A 23,895-nucleotide genomic window follows, 5' to 3' on the forward strand; every position below is an offset into this window, starting at 1 on the left:
AAACGTTTCTAGTAATTGTATTACTTTCAACATTTGCTCTGTGCAAAGTACTATGCTAGTGACTACATAAAGACAGGACAAAGTCTTTATGGGAGAATTTGCTATAAAAAATTGTTACGTAGACAACCAAGGCAACCAATTTTAAAAGTGTAGTATGGCACACCGGAAGCCAGTAGTTAAAGCCCACACAATTTTTTGGCACTTAAACATTCCAAGAGGAACATAATTTCATAGGTCAGTTTCTTGATTATAAGTGCATTAATTAAAAAGAATCATATGGTTATCTTCTTACAGATATCTTCTATTGTCTGTTACCTGCCTTATTTATATTCAATCATAACTAAGATGGAAACAAACAGGCCACTGGGAGAACTGAGTGAGATTCTTAGCATAGGGGCACATAGTAGGCACTAAATATCTGGTAAAGTAATAGTTATCAACTCACTTAAATTGCATATTCACATCTTAATTCCTCATGCCTAAACCTTCATATTGCATTCAAGTATGCTTCATATTCAAATAGAACGTATCTGTGCAAAAAATGTATATAGAGAGATAACCAATGAGACAATCTTCATGGTGAAGTTGCCGCAGTAACTACAAAGGAACCTCACTCTGATACGTGTAGCATATAGTAAGCACTCTGTAAATGGCTATTATTATCACTTTAAATGTCAGTGTAAATTGCATTCAATATGGAATCTTTAAGAAGTAATTAAAAATGTTATTAATTACTTAAACCAACTTACAAATTTTCTAATTGTCCCAAGAAAGCTTTTGAGGGTAGAGAGTGATCCTGATCCAGTTGGTAAGGCTAAGTGATTCTGTTAGTAGCTTTATTACTCAGTACGATTTCCTGTTAACTTACCCATACAGGGTCTCCCAACTCCTTGAGACCGGAAACCTCTGGGACACACACAGCGATAGCTGCCTCTTGTATTCTCACATATCTGGTTATATCTGCACTGATGGGTCCCATCTTTACATTCATCAATATCTACAGACACAAGACAATAAAAAGTAATAACATATCCTCTTTCAAAACCTAACATCATTATATTTGAAATGAACATTCTTTAGGACTATCAAAGGTTGCATTTCTCACCATGTAGCTGAGACCGGGATTCAAGTTCTACTCTGCCCCTTGTTGTTCCTTTTCCTTCTCTTGCTCCCTACTATGGCAAGAATTTTACTTTCAGCTTTTTATCCCTTTTCTCTCTATGTTCTCCACCTCTGACTGTCTTATTTATACTAGTGACTCTAGTAAGCTCATGGATGTAGACTTACAGCAATAGTACTGTGTTGTTTCTTATCTACAGACCCACGTTTCTAGCTGCTGGCTGGTCCTCTCCATGTCCATCCTTTACCAGTACTTCAAACTCCACACGTCCTCAGTGTCTTATCATTCCTCTCTTCTTTATGATAACAGCATTCTTCTTTCCTCAGTCAACCAGACTAATCTATAACTAACTCCCTCAGTTTCCAATCCTTCAATCAACCCCTTAAATCTCCATTTCCATTTCCACTTAGCTATATTTTTGCTGTAGCTTTGTTTTTTTTAAGTTTATTAATTTATTTTGAGAGAGACAGAGACAGTGTGAGTCAGGGAGGGGCAGAGATAGGGGGAGACAGAGAATCCCAAGCAGGCTCCGCACTGCCAGTGCAGAGCCTGACAAGGGGCTCAAACCCACGAAACCATGAGATCATGACCTGAGCTGAAATCAAGAGCCAGATGCTTATTGACCTAGGCACCCCTTTGCTGTAGGTTCTTAAATAATCTTCTGATCTTTTGGCTCAGCTCATCTCCGATTACTCTTATACATAATTAGAGTCAATTGTCTTTTTTTATTAATTTTTTTAATGTTTATTTATTTTTGAGAGAGAGACAGAGTGTGAGTTGGGGAGGGGCAGAGAGAGAGGGAGACACAGAATCCAAAGCAGGCTCCAGGCTCTGAGCTGTCAGCACAGAGCCTGATGAGGGGCTCGAACCCACAAACTGTGAGATCATGACCTGAGCTGAAGTTGGACACATAACCGACTGAGCCACCCAGGAACCCCAAGAGTCAATACTCTTAAAAATACTTATAATCACACATAACTGCACATGATGCTCTGAGTTGGCTACTATTCTTAGGAGTTAAAAAATATTTACCTATATCCATACTGCCGGAAAGTCTTTGAAATCTGATAGCCCAACCCCACCCGCAGTTTTTTTTAAGTATACTAAGCCCCCATGTACCTCAATAAGTAACAAGTGGTCAGTATTCCTTCATTTATATCTATACCCTCCTCTCACTGTTATGTTATTTTGAGAAAAATCAGGATATATTGTAACTTTTTAAATAAATACCTCAGAGTGAAAACTTTTTTTAACAATTCTTTTTATTTATTTTATTTTTAAATGTTTATTTTTGAGAGAGAGAGAGAGATCAAGTGCGAGTGGGTGAGGGGCAGAGAGAGAGAGAGAGGGACAGGGTATCTGAAGAGGGTTCTGCACTGACAGTAGAGAACCAGATGTGGGGCTTGACCTCACAAACCATGAGATAATGACCTGGAGCCAAAGTCAGCTGCTTAACTGACTGAGATATCTGGGTGCCCCTTAACAATTCTTTTAAAGTCTTTTTTTTTTTTTTTTTTTTTTGCGAGAGAGAGAGAGAGAGAGAGAGAGCGCGAGCGAGCGTGTGGGGGAGGGGCAGAAGGCAAGGGAGAGAGAATCTTAAGCAGGCTCCATGCCCAGTGTGGAGCCCCACATGGGGGCTCCACCTCAGGACTATTAGATCATGACCTGAGTTGAAATCAAGAGTTGGACGCTTAATTGACTAAGCTGACCAGGTGCCCCTGAACTTTTATTTTATTTTTTTAAAGTTTTATTTATTTATTTTGAGAGAGAGAGGGGGAGAGAGAGAGAACCCCAGGCAGGCTCTGCACTGTCAGCGCAGAGCCTGACATGGGGCCCAAACCCATGAAACTGTGAGATCATGACCTGAGCTGAAACCAAGAGTCAGATGCTTAACTGACTGAGCCATGAACATTTTTTTTAAAGTCTCACTTTTAAAATGAGAAACTTACACTCAAATTTCTTTGCAATCTGAAGATTTGTGCAAAGTCAGATAGGAAGGAAGGATGATTTTTAAACTGTTTACTTTAAGTCCAGCTCTCTCTCCCTCATAAGGGACTGTCTTTCCTTTTTGCACAACTTCCACCTATTACCATTCCATTCAAGGCTCTCTTTAAATGTGATCATTTCCATGACATCTCATATCAGATATGATCGCTCTTCCAACTATTCTTCTACAATTTTATTTGTACCTCTTTTATGGCATTTCATTGTCTCTTGTAGTATTTTTTTTTTCTTTTGGTGAGGAAAGTGGAATTGGTCACTCTATTTAAGTAGACTGTAAGGACATGAGAGCAGGAACGCAATGTTTCATTTTGTAAGTGATGCCGCTTATAGTTCTACAAATTAAGGCAGAAAGAATAGACAACATAATTTATTTTATTGTCTAGTCATTGACTTGACACTGAAGAATATTCAGTCCTAAGATAAAACGTTTTGAACTTTTAACAAATCTGTATAAGCTTTTCTTAACCACCTGTGAAATTCTAAATATATATACTAAATTTCATAGTAGACATGTGAGATAATATGAATTTATGTGGCTATTAAACTGTGTAAGCCAAATGTGTAATTGATGGGAGCTCAAAATGTTAATGAGTCTCCATGGGGAGCTTCCGTTTCTTGGTATAGTTATGAGCCTGGGACCCCAGAGCTCAACCATACTAGAAGTTGAGAGTAAAAAATCTGTGAGAAAAAGTGAGCATGAGCAAGGGAGGGGCAGAAAGAGAGGGACAGAGAGGATCCCAAGCAGGCTCCACACTGTCAGCAAAGAACCTGAAGCGGGGCTTGAACTCACGAATCGTGAGATCATGACATATCATGGCCTGAGCCTAAACCAAGAGTCAGACGCTTAACCAGCTGAGCCACCGAGGCACCCCTACTTAAGCATTAGTTAAAAAATGGATGCCTTATTTGGCTGGTCAGTGGCAAACATATCTCAGTCATCGAAACAGCCATGCACTCACCAATGCAGGTTCCATTTTCTGCCTTGGTCATTCCGTTTGGACAAAGATCAATGCACTTATAGCCCCCACGGGTGTTCTTGCAGTGTTGATCTGGTCTGCATACATTTTGTCTGCATTCATTCACATCTTGATAAAAGAACAAAGGTAATGAAGATTGAGAAATTTCTTTTCCACAGAAATCATACCTTTGGATTTTAAGGCGAAAGATGTTGATTACATAATCACCGTGTAAGATTAAAGTGTTTAAATCCATGAAGGTAAATCACACTATTTTAAAACAGAATGATTAAAAAAAATTAATTCACATAGCTAGTAGCCATACCAACGAGTTCCTCCTTTCAGAAAAACAAACAAATAAATATCTTTATGTATGTAACCATAAATATTATGCTTCTGTGAAAAAAATTAGTAAACACAATAGGGAACTGTTAAAAAATGGTTATGTAGCTAGAAAATGAAACCTGTAAAAAATAGCATTTGCTTTCATTTTGTTTATGCATGCGTTGCGTACCTGATGGATGGAGGTATCTTATGTATGAATTCAGCCCAGGACACAGCAAAGGGATTAGATCAAATATCTTTAGAAATTACAAAGATGTCATTGCTTTGAATTTAAAGCCGTTTTCTTACCTATACATTTTCTGCCTTTGAGCTGATACCCAGGTTCACATCCACAGTGAAAACTTCCAATGGCATTGAAACAGCGGTGGTGACAGGGGCTGGATTCTTGACACTCATTAATATCTGTTAAATAAAACAAAACTTTCATTATATGCTATTAGGAAACTTGGGTTAATTTATTTCAAATGTTAAACATTTTAATGATATCATTATCATGTTTAAGATCTTCCCTGAAACGAATCCAATACAATTGCTCTCAAATCTAATACAATTGCTCTCATATGATCTGCTAGATAATTGACGAGATTAACTGCTGGAGAACATATCTGTCAATACTCCTCAAAGGTAGACATTTGCTAGTGACTCCAAACTATGTGGATGCAACACTTCCTTACTTTATTTTACCAGATGGCTCCCATTTCTGTTTCTAGGAATGTTGCTGACAGACTAGAACACTGAAGATGGGGGGGGGGAGTCAAAGTCTTCTGCAGTATCTTTTGCAATTCAGTTTCCTTCCTCAGTTTTGCTGCTGTCAGCCCAATGCAGGTCTTTACCACTAAAAGCAGCAACTTTGGCATTTGTCAGTGTCCACAGTCATCACCAAATTAATCTTCCCAAATGCCATCTGGGGAATGGTAGAATAAAAAAAAAAAATGTGCAGGCACAAATCCCCCAAATTTGTGTGCATTTGCCGGTTTTATGTACCTTCTCCCCTCTCCTTCCTTCTAGTCCCAGAGGAAAAGAGACCTCTTCTCCCATGTAAGAAAAGTTTCTCTGCTTGAGTGTTCAAGCTCTGAGGCCATCTCCTCCGTCCTCACCAAGATGAGGATTGTGGTCCATCCATCATTCCCTCCTTGTGTGCATTTTTAAAGTTCTTCCTCCTTACTGTCATCTTTCCCATACCCCTATGGACATAACCCAGTCTCTCCTACCATAATCCCTCTCTCAGGTCTGTCCGCATCTCAATTTCTTTCTACTTCTCTGTTGTTCTATCCCAAACCCTTCAAAGGAACAATCACCATACTTTGGCTTTTCATATCCCCACCTTACATTCCCAAACTCAAGATTGCCTATGTTTTATTTTGTACTTGTCTTCCATTTGAACTCTTTTATTTATATTTTTTATTTTGAAATTTCTTCTTAAAGTTTTGAAGTTTTAGTTACTTAACATATTGTGTAATATTAGTTTCAGGTGTATGAGCTCTTTTAATCTTTCAAAATCTGCATGTTACTATAAACGCACAAAGTGATCATATACTTTAAAAATGCTTTCTTAGTGTAGTTTTTTTCTTCTTTTTTTTGCTTGGCTTCCTTTATCCTTTTTTACCTTCCTTGCCTACCAAAGTCAACCTGCATTAACAATCTAGTATAAATAATAACATGTCTCTTGTACATACAAATGCATATCTCTATCTAAAAATATAAATCCATTTCCTTTATCTTTGGTTATTGCTTCGTTTCTACACAAGCTATGTGTAGTTTTCTACATCTTGGTGTTTTCACTCGACAATACCTCATGAAAATTCCTCTAAGCCTAATAGTTGAACTGCATTCCACTCTATAATGGCCGTACAATGGTTCCTGGTATGGACATACCATAATTCAATCACTTTTGTAGTATTGTTAGGCATTCAGTTTTGTATCCGCTATTTCTGTCTCTATGAAAAGACCCTGACAGCAGCTTTATTCATAATTGTTAAACCTTGGAAGCACCAGGATGTCCTTCAGTAGCTGAATAGATAAATAAACTATAGTACATTAATAAAATGGAATATTATTCACACTAAAAAGAAAAGAACTATCAACTCATGAAAAGACATAAAGAAAACTAAAATGCATATTATTAAGTGAAAAAGGTTAATTTGGAAAGGCTATATGCTATGTGATTCCAACCATATGATATTCTGGAAAACATAATACTGTGGAGATAATAAAAAGATCAGTGGCTTGCCAGAGGCTTGGGGGGAAGTGAGGGATGAATAGGCAAAGCATTGAGGATTTTTAGGGCAGACAAACTATTCCTTATGATATTATGATACAGGATACATGTTATTATTTGTCAAAATCCATAGAGTATACAACACCAAGAGTGAATCCTAATGTAAATAAAGAACTTTGGGTCATAATGATGTGTTGATATGGGTTCATCCTTGGTAAAAATTTTGCTACTCTAGGGCAGGATGTTGATAGTGGGGGGTGCTATGCATGAGTTGCGGTGGGGAGTATATGCGAAATCTACCTTCCACTCCATTTTTCTGTAAATCTAAAACTACTCTAAAAAATAAAGTCTATTAAAAACATCCTGCAATAAATATCTGATAGTCTTATGTGGTGGGGTCTTATGAAATAGAGCCTCTTAGATCATGCTATATAATCTCTTCTCTCAAATATAATAGGCAAATGTTATTATTTAAAACTATTGTGCTACAAATATTTAAAATAGCCATGGAATATTACATCTAAAATCTTATCAAGAAGCACAATCTATAAAGCAGAGTATCCTTTAAATGATTCAAAAGGCAGAGAGTCTTAATTCTTAGTATAATGAAGATAAAGCAAGGGATTCCATTTTTATACCTTGGCAACTCAGCCCATCAGAAGTTCTTCGAAAGCCAATTCCACAACGGACCACACAGCGATAGGATCCAATGGTATTGTCACAGTCCTGACCAGCATGGCAGGCATGTCCACCTAAAGCACACTCATCGATATCTGCAATGAAGTGAGTCATTCAACTAAGATGAGTTGAAGAAAACCAACCCAAAAACCTATATAAAATGGGGTTAAGAAAAGCCATAAATGATACTTGAAAATGTACCAGAGCAAGAATGCTGAATAATTTGGTTGAGTCCTTTCAGGTGGATTAAATTGGTGATGAGTTCATAGGAGTTTAGTGTGATATCTTTGCAGACTAACTCATCCATTAGACCACTGACAAATTAGGTGGCTTTAAAAACATTACTTCTCCTTTCTGATATTTCAGTTTTCTCATTTATAAAATGAGGATAATATCTGTCTCTCAGTGTTGCTTTGAAAATTAAAGGAAATAATGTATATAGGTGCTCAATCCACACCGGACATTTCCATAAAAGTTATTTTTATCCCATCCTACACCCTTTCTCTCTGTCTCTTTGGCATTTAGAAGGGCGTCTCCTTGGACATAAAGGGAGTAATCCTTTTCTCTCTTCATCATTTAAAATTTTGTTTATAAATAAGCTTCTTATACAATTCTAACTTTGACGTATATTTAGAGTCTGATAGAAAAGTATTTTCTGGGGTGAGGGGATGGGCAAAATGGGTGAAGGGGAGTGGGAGATACAGGCTTTCAGTTACAGGATAAGTCATGGGACTAAAAGGCACAGCATGAGAAACACAATCGATGATATTGTAATAGTGATGCACTGGGACAGATGCTAGCTATACTTGTGGTGAACATAGCACAGTGTATAAATTTGTCAAATCGCTAAGTTATATACCTGTAGATAATGTAACATTGTGTGTCAACAATACTGAAAAACAAAGTTTTTTTTTTCAATGTTCTTAACGTGCTACTAGGATTGTGCAATTTACTTAAATTCCTTATGTAACTTCTTTATTTCTTAGTTTCGTCATTGTAAAATGAGTATCTCCACAAGGTGTTGTGGGGATTAAGTGAGTCACTACCGGCTTCCCTGCTTGTACAGTGCCCCACATGAAGGCAGTGTGTGAGCAGTATTCTGTCTGTTCCTCTCTCAACCTGAGAGAAGATCTTCCGTGTTTATTGCCAACATGGAGGAGGAAAGAGTAGGAAAGAACACTGGCCTACCACACTTTTCCTAGGTCAGAGCTCTCTGTGACCATTGCTTGGCTGTATCTATTAGACTTAGCTTTGTGAATACCTTGACAAGTCCTTCCGTCGGCAGCTATGGTGAGGCCTTTTGAGCAGGAGCAATGATAGGTTCCCACGGTGTTGTGGCAGATATGGGAGCAGGGATTCCCGGCTGCACATTCATCTTCATCTGAAACAAGGAACAAAAAGGCCCGATTGGTCTGTAAACCCCCTACTTACTAGAAGTTAGTAAAGTCCATGAAGGTAGTTTGTAAAATAGTTGCTTACAGAGCACAGTGAGTTGAATCAAACCAACAGAAAATGCTCTAGGTGACGCAGAACAGAAGCACGAAATAAATTAATTTTGGGTCCCCAAATAATCTTTGATAGTGAAGATGTTTAGATTAATTCTAAAACAACAGGGATGATAGCTAAGATAAAATGACCATATCCTGGGATCTAAATGCTTTTTTACCTACCTGAACGCATTCCTCACAACATGCCTAGGAGACAGATGCTTTTATTACTATCCTCATTTCGCAGGATAAAATTGAGGAACAAAGAGGTTAAATAAATTGCCCAAGGTCACACAGGTCATTACTGGCAGAGCTGAAATTTGAACCTGGACAGTACAGTTTCTAAAGACCACTTATCTACCACTATACTACATTAAATTGCCTACCAGTGAAAGAAAGGCACTGTGTATGCAAACTTGAGCTCCTCCAGCTGTTTACTTAGCTATTTAGTTATCTGTGGCTCTCTTGTACTGGCACTTGATGGGGCTGGCTTAGTCATTAGTCCTCGGCCCACAGTCCTGCCCTTATCCTCTGAGCAATTCTAGGGTTAGGTGGCTTAGAGTTGGATTATTATTATGTTTCACATCCATGGCCATCAAATGACAAGAGTCCAGTGTTTTGTTCCCGTGCTCACTTCATCTCTGTACTTGATCACGATCCCTGACACACTTGATTGTGGTCAGATTCAAAGAGTACGGGCTTTGCAGCTGCCTTAAATTCCAATCTAGCTCTGACACTTGATAGCTGAGTGGTCTTAGGCACCCCCACTTAACTTCTTTCCATCTCGATTTCCTCACTCATAAAATGGAACACTTGTAAGACTGTTGTGAAAATTACATATCTAGCAAAATGGCAATAAATGTCCATTAAACAGATTCCATTACTAATATTTTTTATAAAAACAAAAATTCATTATTCCTGTTCTTACCAGCACAAAAGGGTCCAACTGAGTCTAAGGCAAACCCAGATGGGCACTGATTACTGCGATCTCCTACCACAGAGAGAAAAGGAAAATTAATTGGCATGTTAGAATGTCAGTACCTTGTTTCATTCCAGTACAATCTTCCCTGGGAAGATATGCCAAAGATGGAACACATTGTGCAACAAATGCAATAGGTGAAAACAAGCAGGAATGGAAGACTTTTCCTGTTCCCAACTGAGAACTAAATGAATCACAGTCCAGAGATGATTGGCAAGCAGCCATTGGAAATAGATTTTCTGTTTAAATTTATTTACATTAATCAAAAGAAAATGAAGCCAAACCATTCTGTGATCATGCAAAAGGATCCAGAATCAATGTGTACATAAGGTATAACCATAGACAAAGTCCTATTTATTCTTCTAGCCTTTACTTATGCTGCCTGTTCTAGAAGCAGGAACACTATTTTCAAGCCACTTAAAAATAACTTATGCCAGTGACAACCAGAAACTCGAATGAAGAACTCCTCTCCTTTTGTAGATCTCTTTCATTTGCAGTGTAAAACATCTGGGTCAGAGTCCCCTATGTGTGACCAATTGTTTCCCATGCAGTCAAAGCAAGGGGAGACAGGCATATTATGATAAAAACAAACATAGTAACAAGAACAAATAAGCTAGTTAGGGAATCTTTCCTTAGAAAGTAACTCTGCCTTCACTGGTTTAAGCAATTTAGCAGATATTTTTCAAACGTTATTGACATAAAGAAACTTAAACAAAACACCTTTCGAGTTACCAAAGTATTCCTTTTTTTAATTCTTTATGTTATAGTTAAAGTATGCTGTTTTGAATTATATTAGTTATGATTTCCTTTAGACAGAGTGGGGGGCAATACAAAATATTTGTGTTATTGCAATGTATAATAATTACAGAAACTTTGAAAAGTATAGATTTCCCTGTAAATTTGTCACTTGAAACAAACTACTGCCAATATTTTGATGTTTTTTCTTCTATAAGTATACACTTCAAAGAGTCAGGATCTTGCACTCTAGAGATTAATAATTGTCAAAGTTTATTGATCATAAAATAGAGGTTATTAAAAATATAGATCCTTGGTCCTATCCCAGTCAGCCTAGGAATCTCTGTTTTCAATCAGTATAAAAGTTTCCTTATAATCACTGTGGTGTGGGCAACCCAGGTTTAGATCATATTGTATGCTGCTTTTCAATTATTATTAGGCCATGCATACTCTTCTTTGTTTTATTGTCAATCCCCAAAACAGTAGGTGGTACACAGAAAGCACTGAACAAGTATTTTGAATAAATGAGCTAAATATTCCTTTAAAATTATTTTAATGACTGTTTAAGAGTTTATCATATAGCTGTGCCATCATTTACATATTTACCTCTTGCTTCCAGGATATTTATTATTGGCCATTTCTGTGATTTTCTTAGGGCAGACCCCCAGAATGAGATAACTACCAAGATCTGAATGTTTGAAAGGTTACTGATACATACTGCTTTCCAGAAACATCACATGAATTAACCACTGATTGCAGTATGTACAAGGGTGTTCATTTCCCCATACCTCTCTGATACTGAGTGGTTATCATATTTTTAAATCTCTGACAATGATAATTGGAAAATGGTACCTCATTGTTTTAGGTTATATTTCTTTGCTTATTAGTGAGGTTAGACAGTTTTTCACATTCATTTTGTCATTATTATTTCTTCCTTTGTGAATTTGCTGTTCATAGCTTTTATGTATTTTTTGTTGGGGTGTTGCTTTCTTTTAATTGATTTTTTAACAATGCTTTTAATTTTTTTTAATTTAAAAAAATTTTTTAAAGGTTTATCATTTTTTTTGAGAGAGACAGAGACAGCACAAGTAGGGAAGGGGCAGAGAGAGAGGAAGAGAGAATCCCAAGCAGGCTCCATGCTGACAGTGTAGAACCTGGCGTGGGGCTCGAACTCACGAAACTGTGAGATCACGACCTGAGCCAAAACCAAGAGTTGGACACTTAACTGACTGAGCCACCCAGGCACTGCTATTTTTATTTATTTTTTTAAGCCAACTCTATGCCCACATGGGGCTTGAACTCACGACCCTGAGATCAAGAGTCGCATGCTCTACCCATTGAGTTAGCCAGGCACCCCTTCTTACTGACTTTTAAGAGCCTTGTATAAGATTAATCATAGTTATCTATAATACACAATGCAAATATTCTTTCTTGATATATATTTCACCTTCTCAATTTTGTTTTTTTCTCCCATGAAGAAGTGTTTAAAAATTTACTTGTAGTTAAACTGATCTTTCCTTTATTTTTTCTGATGCCTTTTGCTAATGAATTTGTAAAATATAAATATATTTTATATTTTAAAACAAATTTTTTATTTTAAAGATATAACAATTTTTTAAAATGTATTGATTTATATTTGTGAGTTGACTTGACCAGCAGTTTCCAAATGCTGATGTGCAGACCAGATACATTAGAATCATTTAATGCTGCGTTAAAAATACAGACTTCCAGGCCCTACCTTAGACTAGCTAAGCCAAAGTCTCTGTGCCTTGAGATCTGAACTTTCATGAAGCTCTCTAGGTAATTCTAACTGCATTGTAGCCAGAGCTCTTGTCTAGACCCAATACAGAAGAGAAAGAACTTGGTGGTTAAGCAACCAAGAATGCAAGCTTGCCCCCTGGTGGTCACTTATAAAGAAACTGCAAGCACATAATTCTTGTATTTCACAGGAACCTCAACAAATGTGCACAGATACCAGATGTAATTCATAGACTCATAGTAGCTAAAATAGTAAGGGGTTATAAATGTCCTATAGTGTGTCTTCTCCAATTGTGGAATCCAGATCCCCCAACTACAATGTTACAGATACCACAAAGACCTTCAAGCAGTTCAGGCTTAGAGAATTTACATGATTGGGCAACAAATGTACACGACTTTAAAAAATCATTTTAATTCCCTTTGTCCTGGATGGTGTAAGTTCATTTTTAACGAAAGTCTTACATCAAGTTGTCTTCTTTTAATTATACTAAGTACTGGAAAAAGTAAAAACAGAGATTAGACTTGAAAAGTGGGCATTGAGGAAAAGAAACAGAAATCTGCATTCCAATGGCTCTTTTCTTTTGTCTCTGTGACCTGAACATGCACAACCATAGTAAAATGAGGTGGTGATGGCGACATGTGGGTGGTGTGGAGCTCTACTTGCTATAAGGCTTATGAATCTATGATTATCTCAAAAAATGTGAACATGTTCTCCTAGATTACTATGACCTCAAATTCAATGACAGTTCTGATAGCTGTTAATGAAGAAAATAGTCATATACACAAGTGGTGAAAGCAAGAGTAAATTGCAAAAATGAATTTTTAGTGTATGGAGCATGATAAGACAAAATGATGCTACTTAAAATCTAATTGGATCTACTTAAGAAAGCCAGTACATAGCGAAGGCCAATATGAATTATATTAAGTGTACTCATAGGAGCCTAAAGTTCAAAGTTAAAGCCATTCAAACACTTAGTGTCCATAATAAAACCACATGCAAGTATCTCTTAGCATCAAAGCTTCATGGAACACAGAATGCTGATTGTTTGGATGTCTCTTACAACTAAACAGGGATCTCAGGGTAAAGACACATCAAAGAACTACACAGCATAGAGAGACCACTGAGATCAAGGGTTGTAGAATTATGCTTAGAAAATGAAAAGCAGTTGAAACATTATAATGTCCAGGAATAAGAAATGACAGTTGGAATCCTGATTATTTCTGCACAATTTTTAAAAACTGCTTTTAAAATATGGAAACTTTTTTTATTAGTTTAGGTTGACATACACTTTTTAAAAAAATTTAAATCCAAGTTAGTTAACATATAGTGTAATAATGATTTCAGGAACAGAATTTACTGATTCATCACTTACACACAACACCCAGTGCTCATCCCAACAAGTGTCCTCCTTAATGACCATCACCCATTTAGCGCATCCCCTCACCCAACACCCCACCAGCAACCCTCAGTTTGTTCTCTGTATTTAAGATTCTCTTATGGTTTGTCTCCCTCTCTGTTTTTATCTTATTTTTGCTTCCCTTCTCCTGTGTTCATCTGTTTTGTTTCTTAAATTCCACATCTAAGATCATATGATATTTGTCTTTTTCTGTGTATTTTGCTTAGCATAATACACTCTAGTTCTATCCACATTGTTGCAAATGGCAAGATTTCATTCTTTTTAATCCCCAAGTAATATTCCATTGTGTGTGTGTATGTATGTATCTCTGTGTGTGTGTGTGTGTGTGTGTGTGTGTGTGTGTGTGTATGTATATCATACCACATCTTCTTTATCCATTCATCAGTTTATGGACATTTGGGCTCATTCCACTTTGGCTATGGTAGGTCAACATACACTTTTACATTGTTTCAGCAATTAAAAAAATTCCTTGACAAATACAAGAGTCAGAATAAGAACAATGGCCTGGTGCACCCAAAGAAAACCTCATTCTGCCAGAGGATATATTTTTAAACCTTTCTGCAGATTAGTAATCCAAATTAGAACTCCAGTGGGATTGGCTTTAAAATGGCTTTACCTACCACAAAACATAGACAACATACATGAAAATCTTATATCACTAGGTTTGGTCTGTGCCCTAATATCTTTATTGTGAATGGAATCGATGCAATTCTTTTACCCTTAAGTTATTAAATACATTTTTTTCCTAAGATTTTTAAAAAGTAATCTCTACACCCAACGTGGGGCTCAAACTAACAACCCCAAGATCAAGAGCTGCAGGCTGCACCTACTGAGCCAGCCAGTTGCCCCCATTTTATTCTTTTAGAAAGGACTGGATGGAAAAATGATCTTTGACCAAGGTACCTTTGGAAATTGAAGCATGGATTTTAAAACCCAGTGTCTCTTCTAATTGGTTGTAGTCAGATTCTACAGAGGAAGCATGAAGTGTTTCTACCAAGAAAGGCATTCTTCCCTGTGCCTCATCATAGAAAACAGTGTGGTTCCATGTGTATGGGACGCTGATGCCATCAATGGTGAACAGCCGGGTTGAGTAGGCATACAGCTGCCCAGGACCTGTCTGAATGTAGTCCTCTGTGTAATCCTAAGGAAGACAGTATAGATTTGATGATCAGATTTTTTTTTCTTGAGGGTATTACGAGATGCACAATTAGAAAAATAAAGGCTAAGAGGCTAAAAATATAGCTTGAACAGCATGATTTGAGCTGCATGGGTCAATTTATATGATCTTTTAAAAATAAATACAGTACGGTACTATAAGTGTATTTTCTCTTCCTTGCAATTTAATAACATTTTCTGTTCTCTGGCTTACTTTATTGTAAGAATACAGTATATAATACATATAACACAAAAAATATGTGTAATTGACTGGTTATGATATGGGTGAGGCTTCTAGTCAACAGTAGGCTATTAGTAGTTAAGTTTTTAGAGTCAAAAGTCATACGTGATTTTTGACTGTCCAGGGAGTTGGCACCCTATATACCCCCATGTTGTTCAAGGGTCAACTGTAGCTCTAAATAAAATACTACTTGTACAGTCATGTTCAGGAAACCAGTAAGACTGTGTAAAGACTTATTCCTAAAGATTTTTATACGAAGACAAACTAGCCATTTCTAACCTTAGTGGTTTAGATATTTATTCCCTATAGCAAACAAGGGAAACTACACATGGTATCCATGTTTTTTTTTTTTTCTATAGATCTTTGATTCCTAATCTTACCATTACTCCAATAAACAGTGAAGAGAGGTTATCCTGACATTTTTACCTTTACAGTGACTTCAGCAGATGACTGAAGCTGCAGGACATAACCGCTCACAAAAATATCTAGGAGCAAAGCACCATCAGAATCCAAACCCCGGGCAATATGAGTCATCCGCAAGATTTCTCCTGGGAATTACAATTCATTCATTTTAACAGCAAAAAATATATGGTTTGTGTAAGCACACAGCAGACTTACCTTAAGTGTCAGTTCAGCTATGTTATTTTAGTTCAAACTTCATAAACAAAGGCAATAAAAGATTAAATTAGCACTCAGTCCCCGAATTAAAGTGTTAGGGTAATTGAATGGTATGTTCTAGAATTTCTTTTTCTGTGGCAAAAACGTAGTATATGATTATGCAAAGGATTCCATGTTTTAAACTCACAAGCAATAGCAAGGCAATTCTACAAAAATGGATGGTCTAAGAGAAGGGACAGACAGCTTCACCAGGTAGATTGGCAATAACCACAGCAGAGGGGCATCTTAGTAAGTGGATGGCTATGAAAAACCCTCATGGGCCTCTGGGCTCCATAAAGCCCCTTCCTCAGTCTTTCTTCCTTAAAGAGCACTGCCACTGCGGCTGTTCACCTTTGAAAAGATTTGTAATGGAGGTCTATAAAAATCTGTATGCACTTGGAAAGGACCATGAATAGCTAATGCATATTCATTAAGACTAAGGGTAAAGAGAAAAACCCTTAGCTTTGCTTATTTTTACTTCCATCTTTTTGATAAAAAGATCTCTGTAAGGTGTCCTGATTGAATCTCAGGTTCATAGACAAAAGTCTTTATTTAACAGCAAGGACTCATTTTCCTGCTCTGGTTTGGCCTTTAAAACCCTCTCTGAGGATTTAAAGAGAAAAAATAGAGAAACGATGAGAAAACACTTTTGGGGTATAAAAAATCACGATATTGTCTGAAAACATATGGCCTCTTATAGAGCCATGTCAGTAAAAGTTTACAGGGAAATATGAAATTGCTTTTATATCATTTATGATAAGACTGCATCAAAAACTTTAAAATTATTCTCTGGGGGAATATATAAGTGTATTTTTCTTAACCAGCAACTTTTAGGCAATCCTGTTTTTTATAGTTAAATATTAGACTTAAATATTAAGTTTAGTTGGCACTAACCAGTTGCAAATTCCACCTGGGTTTCTCTCTTGAAGACTGCATTGGTGAGGGTGAAGCCATTGACTGCTTCTCCTATCTCCTTGGCTGTTGTCCAATAAATAGGATTTAGAATAGAAACTATTTTTCTCATTGCTGGACCTAAAGAAAAAAGGATAAATAAGGTAACAGAGAAAAATATTTACAGAGCCGGTTATTCATAAGGATGAATCCTAAATAATCTCAAATAACAACAAAATAAGTATCAGTATCTCACATATCTTTAAGAGTTTACCATCGAGCTAAGCGCTATCATTTAGTAGTCGCATCCTCTAGAAATTTCAAGCAGAAATCAGAAGATGAAGAATAATATATGAATTTTAAAGAAAGAGGCTATTGGCAACTTTTATTAGCAAAGAGACTTACCAAGACTGCGAGGTACATTGGTAATTTTGGCATGTATTACTCTAGTATCAGAGGTAGGATTATCTGTTACTGTGGCGTTAAGGAAAGCAATTCCAAATTCAACATCATTAATATTTCCAATAACACTTCCTCTGGCTCGCTGGGGCCCACCTATTGGGGAAAGAAAAAACATTCTTGGAGAAGGAAACAATTTCATCAACGTTACATGGGAGAAAAGAAGGCCAGTATTCAAAGATGCTACAAATCTTCTCACAAACATTTAAAATATCATATGACATCTGAATTTAAGAGTGAAATAAATAAGCTTTCAGAACATTCTACTTTCATGTAATACTCATCATCCCACATAAATCTAGGGTGCTTCCAATCTGTGTATATCATGGCACTATTTCACAATCCAAAGAATACAATCAGCACCCAGTCCCAAAGCCAAAATAAAGAACGTGTCTGTTGATCGTAATAAAATGATGATAATAAGGAGAGTTTATCGAGCCCGTCATGCACTATACCAAGCACTTCATAAGTGTTAACTCTTTTAATCCTGTCAGAAATCCTATAAAGTCATTTTGAATGGTCATAGTTGGCAGACTAGAAAATAAAGGTCAGAGACATAAGTAGTAGAATGAAGATCTGAACACAGATGTGCTTGGCATCAAAACTCATGTTCTTGTATCTACTGCCTCCTTTGTGAGAACACAGAAGGAAAGAAAGGATCACCTCAAAACAGCTCCTGAGCTTGTTACAGGTCACTGTCGACACAGGTGTGGAGTATCTAACAGGTATTGTTCAGTCTTGGGTTTCAGACGGAAAGTTTACCAATTAAATAAAAACAGTTATATTTTCCTATACAGGAAAATAGTTAACTTGAGAAAAATTTGAGATGGGTATTTTACTTTTAACAGTATTACAAAATTCATACATACACAATTCGGTTGAAAACAATCATACATTTTTCCCCCAATCACGTATGTTTTAAAAAGCATCTCTACAGTAATTTTATGCCTTCTTCCAATTGTTCAACAAAATTATTAGTTACTGACACTAGAATAGGTGGTTAATGAATGCTTTTTAAATGAACTGCATGCTTTGGCAAGAGAAGGAAACACAATGGGAAGAAGCTGATAGTGAAATTCATAAATATTCATTATTTGATGAGAAAGAAAGGGAACAGAGAGAGAATCTCAAGCAGGCTCTGCACTGTCAGCATAGAGCCCAATGTGGGACTTGATCCCATGAACTGTGAGACCATGCATGACCTGAGTGAAATCAAGAGTTGGATACTTAACCCACTGAGCCACCCAGCTTCTCTAATATATATATATATATATATATATTTTTTTAAATTTTTTTTCAACGTTTTTATTTATTTTTGGGACAGACAGAGACAGAGCATGAACGGGGGAGGGGCAGAGAGAGAGGGAGACACAGAATCGGAAACAGGCTCCAGGCTCCGAGCCATCAGCCCAGAGCCTGATGCGGGGCTCGAACTCACAGACCGTGAGATCGTGACCTGGCTGAAGTCGGACGCTTAACCGACTGCGCCACCCAGGCGCCCCTCTAATATATTTTTTAAAAACTCACTAAGTGTTTCAGATACCATTATATATTATATACCAGGGAGAAGTACAATTGTATTCAATCTCAGAAAAATCAGTAAATATAGTATTTCACCATTTTAATTTGTATTACTTTGATTATTCATGAGAGAATACACTTTTTTCATGTTGGTTCAGCCTTCATGTTCTGGACTACATTTACTTGTTCATCAAGTGTTGAAGATACAATAATAAGAAAGAAAAAAAAAAAAGACCCAGGCCTACCTTCATAGACCTTATATCTGAAAGGAGAGAGACATTAATTAGAATTTCACAAATAAATGTAAAATTGAAATGTACTAATGTGTAAGTATCTACTGCCTAGGGAAGTCTGAGAAGAAAAGTAAAAACATAGTGGAGTCTGAGGAAAGTTTAGGTCTTAACTAAACCAGAGAAGGCAGGACAAGGGCCTTCTGGGTAGAGGAAATACCATGTGTCACCCTTTTGAGAGGTGGTGGCTTGCCATATTTGAGAAACCAGAGGGAGCAAAGGACAGAGAGCGATGGGAGAATTCATGGAAACCTTGGTGTAAGATGGTGCAGGAAAGCAGATAAGGACATAGTAGGACTTTTTGCTTCTTATCTTTAGTCCTACGCAGGAGGAGAGACGGGTAGAAGGATCACTCATTCACTTAGTTCTCTGGGCCATTTAACCTGGGTCGTTTGACCATTTTGACCTTGGTTCTCTAGTCTCCAGAGGAGCTTGAGTCCCAGCACCAACAGACATCCAGTTCTGGGTACCTAATTGGGATCTTTGGAACTCTCTGCCAGAGTCTGTAATCCAAATTGCTTAATTTGGACTTCTGCTACTGGGGCCCTTGTATCCAAGATGGAATACTACCCCTTAGATGAATAATACCCCTTGACTGTGAGTTGTAACAAGGCTCAGGAGCTACAAAATGCCCCAGTTAAAGCTAGAACTATCACCGTGCCTACATGCTAGAGCCTCAACATCCTTGGTAATAAGTTGATATGTTGAGAAGACATGTTGAACAGTTAACCAATAAACACTTGTCCTTTTAGCTTGTCTAGATCCTATAAACCTCCTCACGTAACTCCTCTTTCTCACTCTGCCAAATGAGCCTTCTTGATTTTCAAGGACATTTTCTTTCCTTTTTTAAATTTATTAGAGAGAGAGAGAGAGAGAGAGAGGAGAATCTTAAGCAGACTCCACACTCAGCATGGAGTCCAATGTGGGGCTCAATCCCATGACCCTGGGATCATGACCTGAGTCAAAATCAAGAGTCAGACACTCAACTGACTGAGTCACCCAGGCGCCCGGGGACATTTTATCTCTAAAGCAACCTTCAAGCTTTGGAAAGTTCAGTGGTATCTTCCCCCTTCAACAATGTGAAACTGTTCTTTTGGATCTTCTTACAGACTTTAGAAAGTCTATCCTCTGACACAAGCAACCTTAACATTATCCACCATTTCTTGGGACTCCAGCAAAGTCTTTCTAAGGTCCATTGGTTCTAGAATTCTGGCTTTGTTCCTTCTGAATTTTTACATCACTTACAAATCCAGCCATGTTGTATGACTTGGGTTATTGTAATTGAACTTCCCCTACTCTTTTACCTACAACTGAACTGGCCCCTATTTGACTTTCCAGATTCATGTTCTCCATATTTCCATCCATGAAAGAATAGCCTCTAATTGTGTGTTTCTGTTAAACATTCAGTTTCTTTCCAACTCTCACTTTTCAGTTTGAAATCTCAGCCCTTGCTTTCCCCACTCTTCTAAACTCTTTTGTCCTTCAAGCGTAGGACTACTATTTATGGTTTTGCAGGCCATATTCTTTTACAGAGGGGCCTGGAAGGGGGCAAGTAGAAGCTAAAATCCAGCCACAAGCTTTGGTGCAGACCAACTTGAAGGGAAAATGTACATTTTTCCTAATTCTCCCTTCCAGAGTTGGCACTGTTTTATAATTTGTAGGCTCAGAGTGGTATCCTTTTTTTAATCTGCAGAAAGGCTGTAAATAAGCAAGCAATGGTTCCACCAAAGTCTAACTTAGTTGCTTACCTGGACATGTTTGCATATTGCATCTGGATACCTGTGTAGTGTCTCCTGGACAGGGGCGACCACTTTTAGACGGCACTGGATTGTTGCACAGCCGCTTTCGAGTCTTTTCACCTCCTCCACAAGAGGCAGAGCACTGGCCCCAACTATGCCAGCTTCCCCAACTTCCATCCACTGTGAACAAGAATGGAATGGTCAATATTAACCAATCAGTTTTAAAATCTACACATAGGGTAACCCTGCCTATACAACTCTCATTGTCAGATCTGAAATTATGGGGCTGCTGCAATAAGCACCAAATAAAATGCTTTACTTATTCTACTGGTCAGGAATTGAGGGGCTCACCAGGACACATGTCAGTGTTGCATCTCTGGATCTGGGAGTCTGGCCCCCCACAAGCTCTTCCTCCGTTGGAGGGAGGAGGGTTATCACATGTGCGGTACCGCCGCATCTGTCCTCCGTTGCATGTCCGGCTGCATATTCCCCAGCCACTCCAAGGACTCCAGTTACCATGAGCTACAACAGAGAACCATCGGAGAGGTGTTAAACAATGACACTCATCCAAAAAGTATGGTAAGACTTTCCCCAGGAACTGAAAAGAAATACACAAATCTATAAATAGGAAACTTCCAAAGGCAGATTGTTTAGCTGTTGTGTTGACTAGAAACTGGGTGTACATTCCAGTGACTGTGAAATTCCATTTAGTATGTATCTGTCCAGTCTTACAGTGTTTCAGGAGCTGAAGGATATGAATGAGACAAGATCTCTGCTCTTGATGAGTCAAGACCATACAATCCAGATACAGTGGATTCAGATGCTACCAGGGTCTTAAAATCTAGCTTGGCGACTGAATTAAGGCAAAGAGCCACCTGCTTGCCTCTGTAAAGATATCAACATCAATAACAGTGGGCATGTAAGGGTGCCCTTGTCCTTGCATTCTTCAGCTGGTCCTAGAGAGCAAATGAAATAGGGACACAGTCCTTGCCTATATAGATCAATTACATCTATGGCATTACACAGACACAATAGCAACTGTACGACACTTTGTTATTCTAAACCAAAGTTAGAGGAATCAAGTAACAGTATATTATAACTTTAAGGACTTGAGGCCATAATAAACCTTTTTTTTTAATGTTTATTTATTTTTGAGACAGAGAGAGACAGAGCATGAACGGGGGAGGAGCAGAGAGAGAGAGGGAGACACAGAATCTGAAGCAGGCTCCAGGCTCTGAGCTGTCAGCACAGAGCCCGACGCAGGGCTCGAACTCACGGACTGTGAGATCATGACCCGAGCCGAAGTCGGACGCTTAACCAACTGAGCCACCCAGGTGCCCCGAGGCCATAATAAACCTTTAAGAAAGTATAATGTTGACTCACTATTTCCAACACTCACTTGGACAAGGGTCATTATTGCAAAAATCGCTCTGGACATCACTCCCTTCACATCTGCTCCCTCCATGCTGTGGGACAGGATCAGAGCACTCCCTTGTTCTCTGTCTGGCACCTCCTCCACAGGACACAGTACAGGCACTCCAACTGGCCCAAGTGGTCCACTTGCCATCCACTGGATTAAGGAAAAACATATGTGCTTTGTTACTAATACTCTGGGCATTGTTAGGTTGGGTGATGTTCTTATTTCTTTTGAAGGTTTATTTATTTTTATTTTTTCCTCTAATTTTAATTTGAATTCCAGCTAGTAAATATACAATGCAATATTAGTTTCAGGTATAGAATTTAGCGATTCATCACTTACATACATCAGCCGGTGCTCATCACAACAAGTGCCCTCCTTAATCCTCATCACCTATTTAACCCATTCCCCCCACTCACCCACCTCCCCTCTGGAAACAATCATTTCGTTCTCTGCAGTTAAGAGTCTGTTTTCTGATTTGTCTCTCTTTTTTCTTTTTTACCCTTTGCTCATTTGTTTTGTTTTTTAAATTCCACATGAGTGAAATCATATGATGTTTGTCTTTCTCTGACTGACCGATTTCAGTTAACATAATACTCTCTAGCTCCATCTATGCTGTTGCAAATGGCAAGATTTCATTCTTTTGAATGGCTAAGTAATATTCCATGGTGTGTGTGTATATGCGTGTATATATCCATTCATCAGTCGATGGACATTTGGGCTCTTTCCATAGTTTGGCTATTGTTGATAATGCTGCTATAAACATTGGGGTGCATGTGACCCTTTAAATCAGTGTTTATGTATCCTTTGGGTAAATACCTACTATCACAACCGCTGGGGGTGATGTTCTTATTGACATTGATTCTTACTGACATGTTACCCAGATAATTTATTAAGGGTATAAACACTGTATGTCTCTTACCTGGACAGGGTCTTTCATTGCAAATCTGCATCTGTGTTTCTGCTCCATCACAGTAGGACCCATCAAATGATGGTGGTGGGTTATTACACAGTCTTGTTCTTACCTGGGCACCTTTACCGCAACTCTCGCTGCATGCACTCCAAGGCTGCCAAGTGCCCCATGCTCCATGAACTACAAATATCCCAAGAGACAGAGTTGCAAGTCACAGAACCATGTTTGTTAAACAAAATTATACAAGTAAATGAACTCAGTAATGAGTTAAATTAGCCTGGAATCTAAAACGACTGAAATTGAACCAAAGGAAACATAAATAATGTTCTTCCTTTCTGCTTCTGGTTAGATTTTCATGGGAAATAGTGTTTATAGGAAAATTCAGAAGGCTACCTAATGCCAAAATGAATGCTTACAATTATCCAAAGGGACTATTTTATTAAAATAGAATGTAATCAAACTACTATATGTAAACACAATCTAAGTTTAAAAATCCTAGATAAGTATTTGTTTGTGCTTTATGCTCTGGGGAAAGTGGAAGGAACCAGAAGCTTAGAAGCAAGGCTGTATGACAGGTCTAGATGCAATTATAGACAATATGAATGTTTCCACAAGGGTAACTTGGACTCTAGGCTCCGCACTGGGTGTGGGCTGAAACTCACGACCCTGAGTTCAAGACCTGACCTGTGATCGAGAGCTGGATGCTTAACTGACTGAGTCACCCTGGCGCCCCGATAACTTGGACTCTAGACTCAAGACCACATCTTTAAGCCTGATTCAGCTTCATGTTTAAAAATACACTTGGATCTTTCAACAACATGATGATTTGCACAGTTGTAGCTCTTTAAAAATTGTCTCCATTACATAATGTTCATGAATTAAAAGTTCTGAATAACACACTCACCTGCTTCCTA

At 37.9% G+C, this 23,895-nt stretch overlaps 1 protein-coding gene across 1 annotated transcript in view; it reads right to left on the bottom strand.

Annotated features, from left to right (window-relative positions):
• Positions 1 to 23,895, bottom strand: part of HMCN1 (hemicentin 1) — a 463,190-nt gene that overhangs the window by 14,314 nt on the left and 424,981 nt on the right. Inside the window, exons 90-103 of the mRNA XM_030302673.1 lie at positions 22,991 to 23,161; positions 22,051 to 22,221; positions 21,003 to 21,173; positions 20,661 to 20,831; positions 17,048 to 17,197; positions 16,646 to 16,783; positions 15,521 to 15,642; positions 14,602 to 14,839; positions 9,737 to 9,799; positions 8,583 to 8,702; positions 7,282 to 7,416; positions 4,714 to 4,827; positions 4,084 to 4,209; positions 869 to 997 (exon numbers count right to left, since the gene is read on the bottom strand). Of these exons, the coding sequence (XP_030158533.1) occupies positions 869 to 997; positions 4,084 to 4,209; positions 4,714 to 4,827; positions 7,282 to 7,416; positions 8,583 to 8,702; positions 9,737 to 9,799; positions 14,602 to 14,839; positions 15,521 to 15,642; positions 16,646 to 16,783; positions 17,048 to 17,197; positions 20,661 to 20,831; positions 21,003 to 21,173; positions 22,051 to 22,221; positions 22,991 to 23,161 (2,019 nt within the window). The remainder of the gene's footprint in view (positions 1 to 868; positions 998 to 4,083; positions 4,210 to 4,713; positions 4,828 to 7,281; positions 7,417 to 8,582; positions 8,703 to 9,736; positions 9,800 to 14,601; positions 14,840 to 15,520; positions 15,643 to 16,645; positions 16,784 to 17,047; positions 17,198 to 20,660; positions 20,832 to 21,002; positions 21,174 to 22,050; positions 22,222 to 22,990; positions 23,162 to 23,895) is intronic.

The sequence above is a fragment of the Lynx canadensis genome, chromosome F1, assembly GCF_007474595.2.
Source record: "Lynx canadensis isolate LIC74 chromosome F1, mLynCan4.pri.v2, whole genome shotgun sequence".
In the NCBI taxonomy this organism is placed as follows: domain Eukaryota; kingdom Metazoa; phylum Chordata; class Mammalia; order Carnivora; family Felidae; genus Lynx; species Lynx canadensis.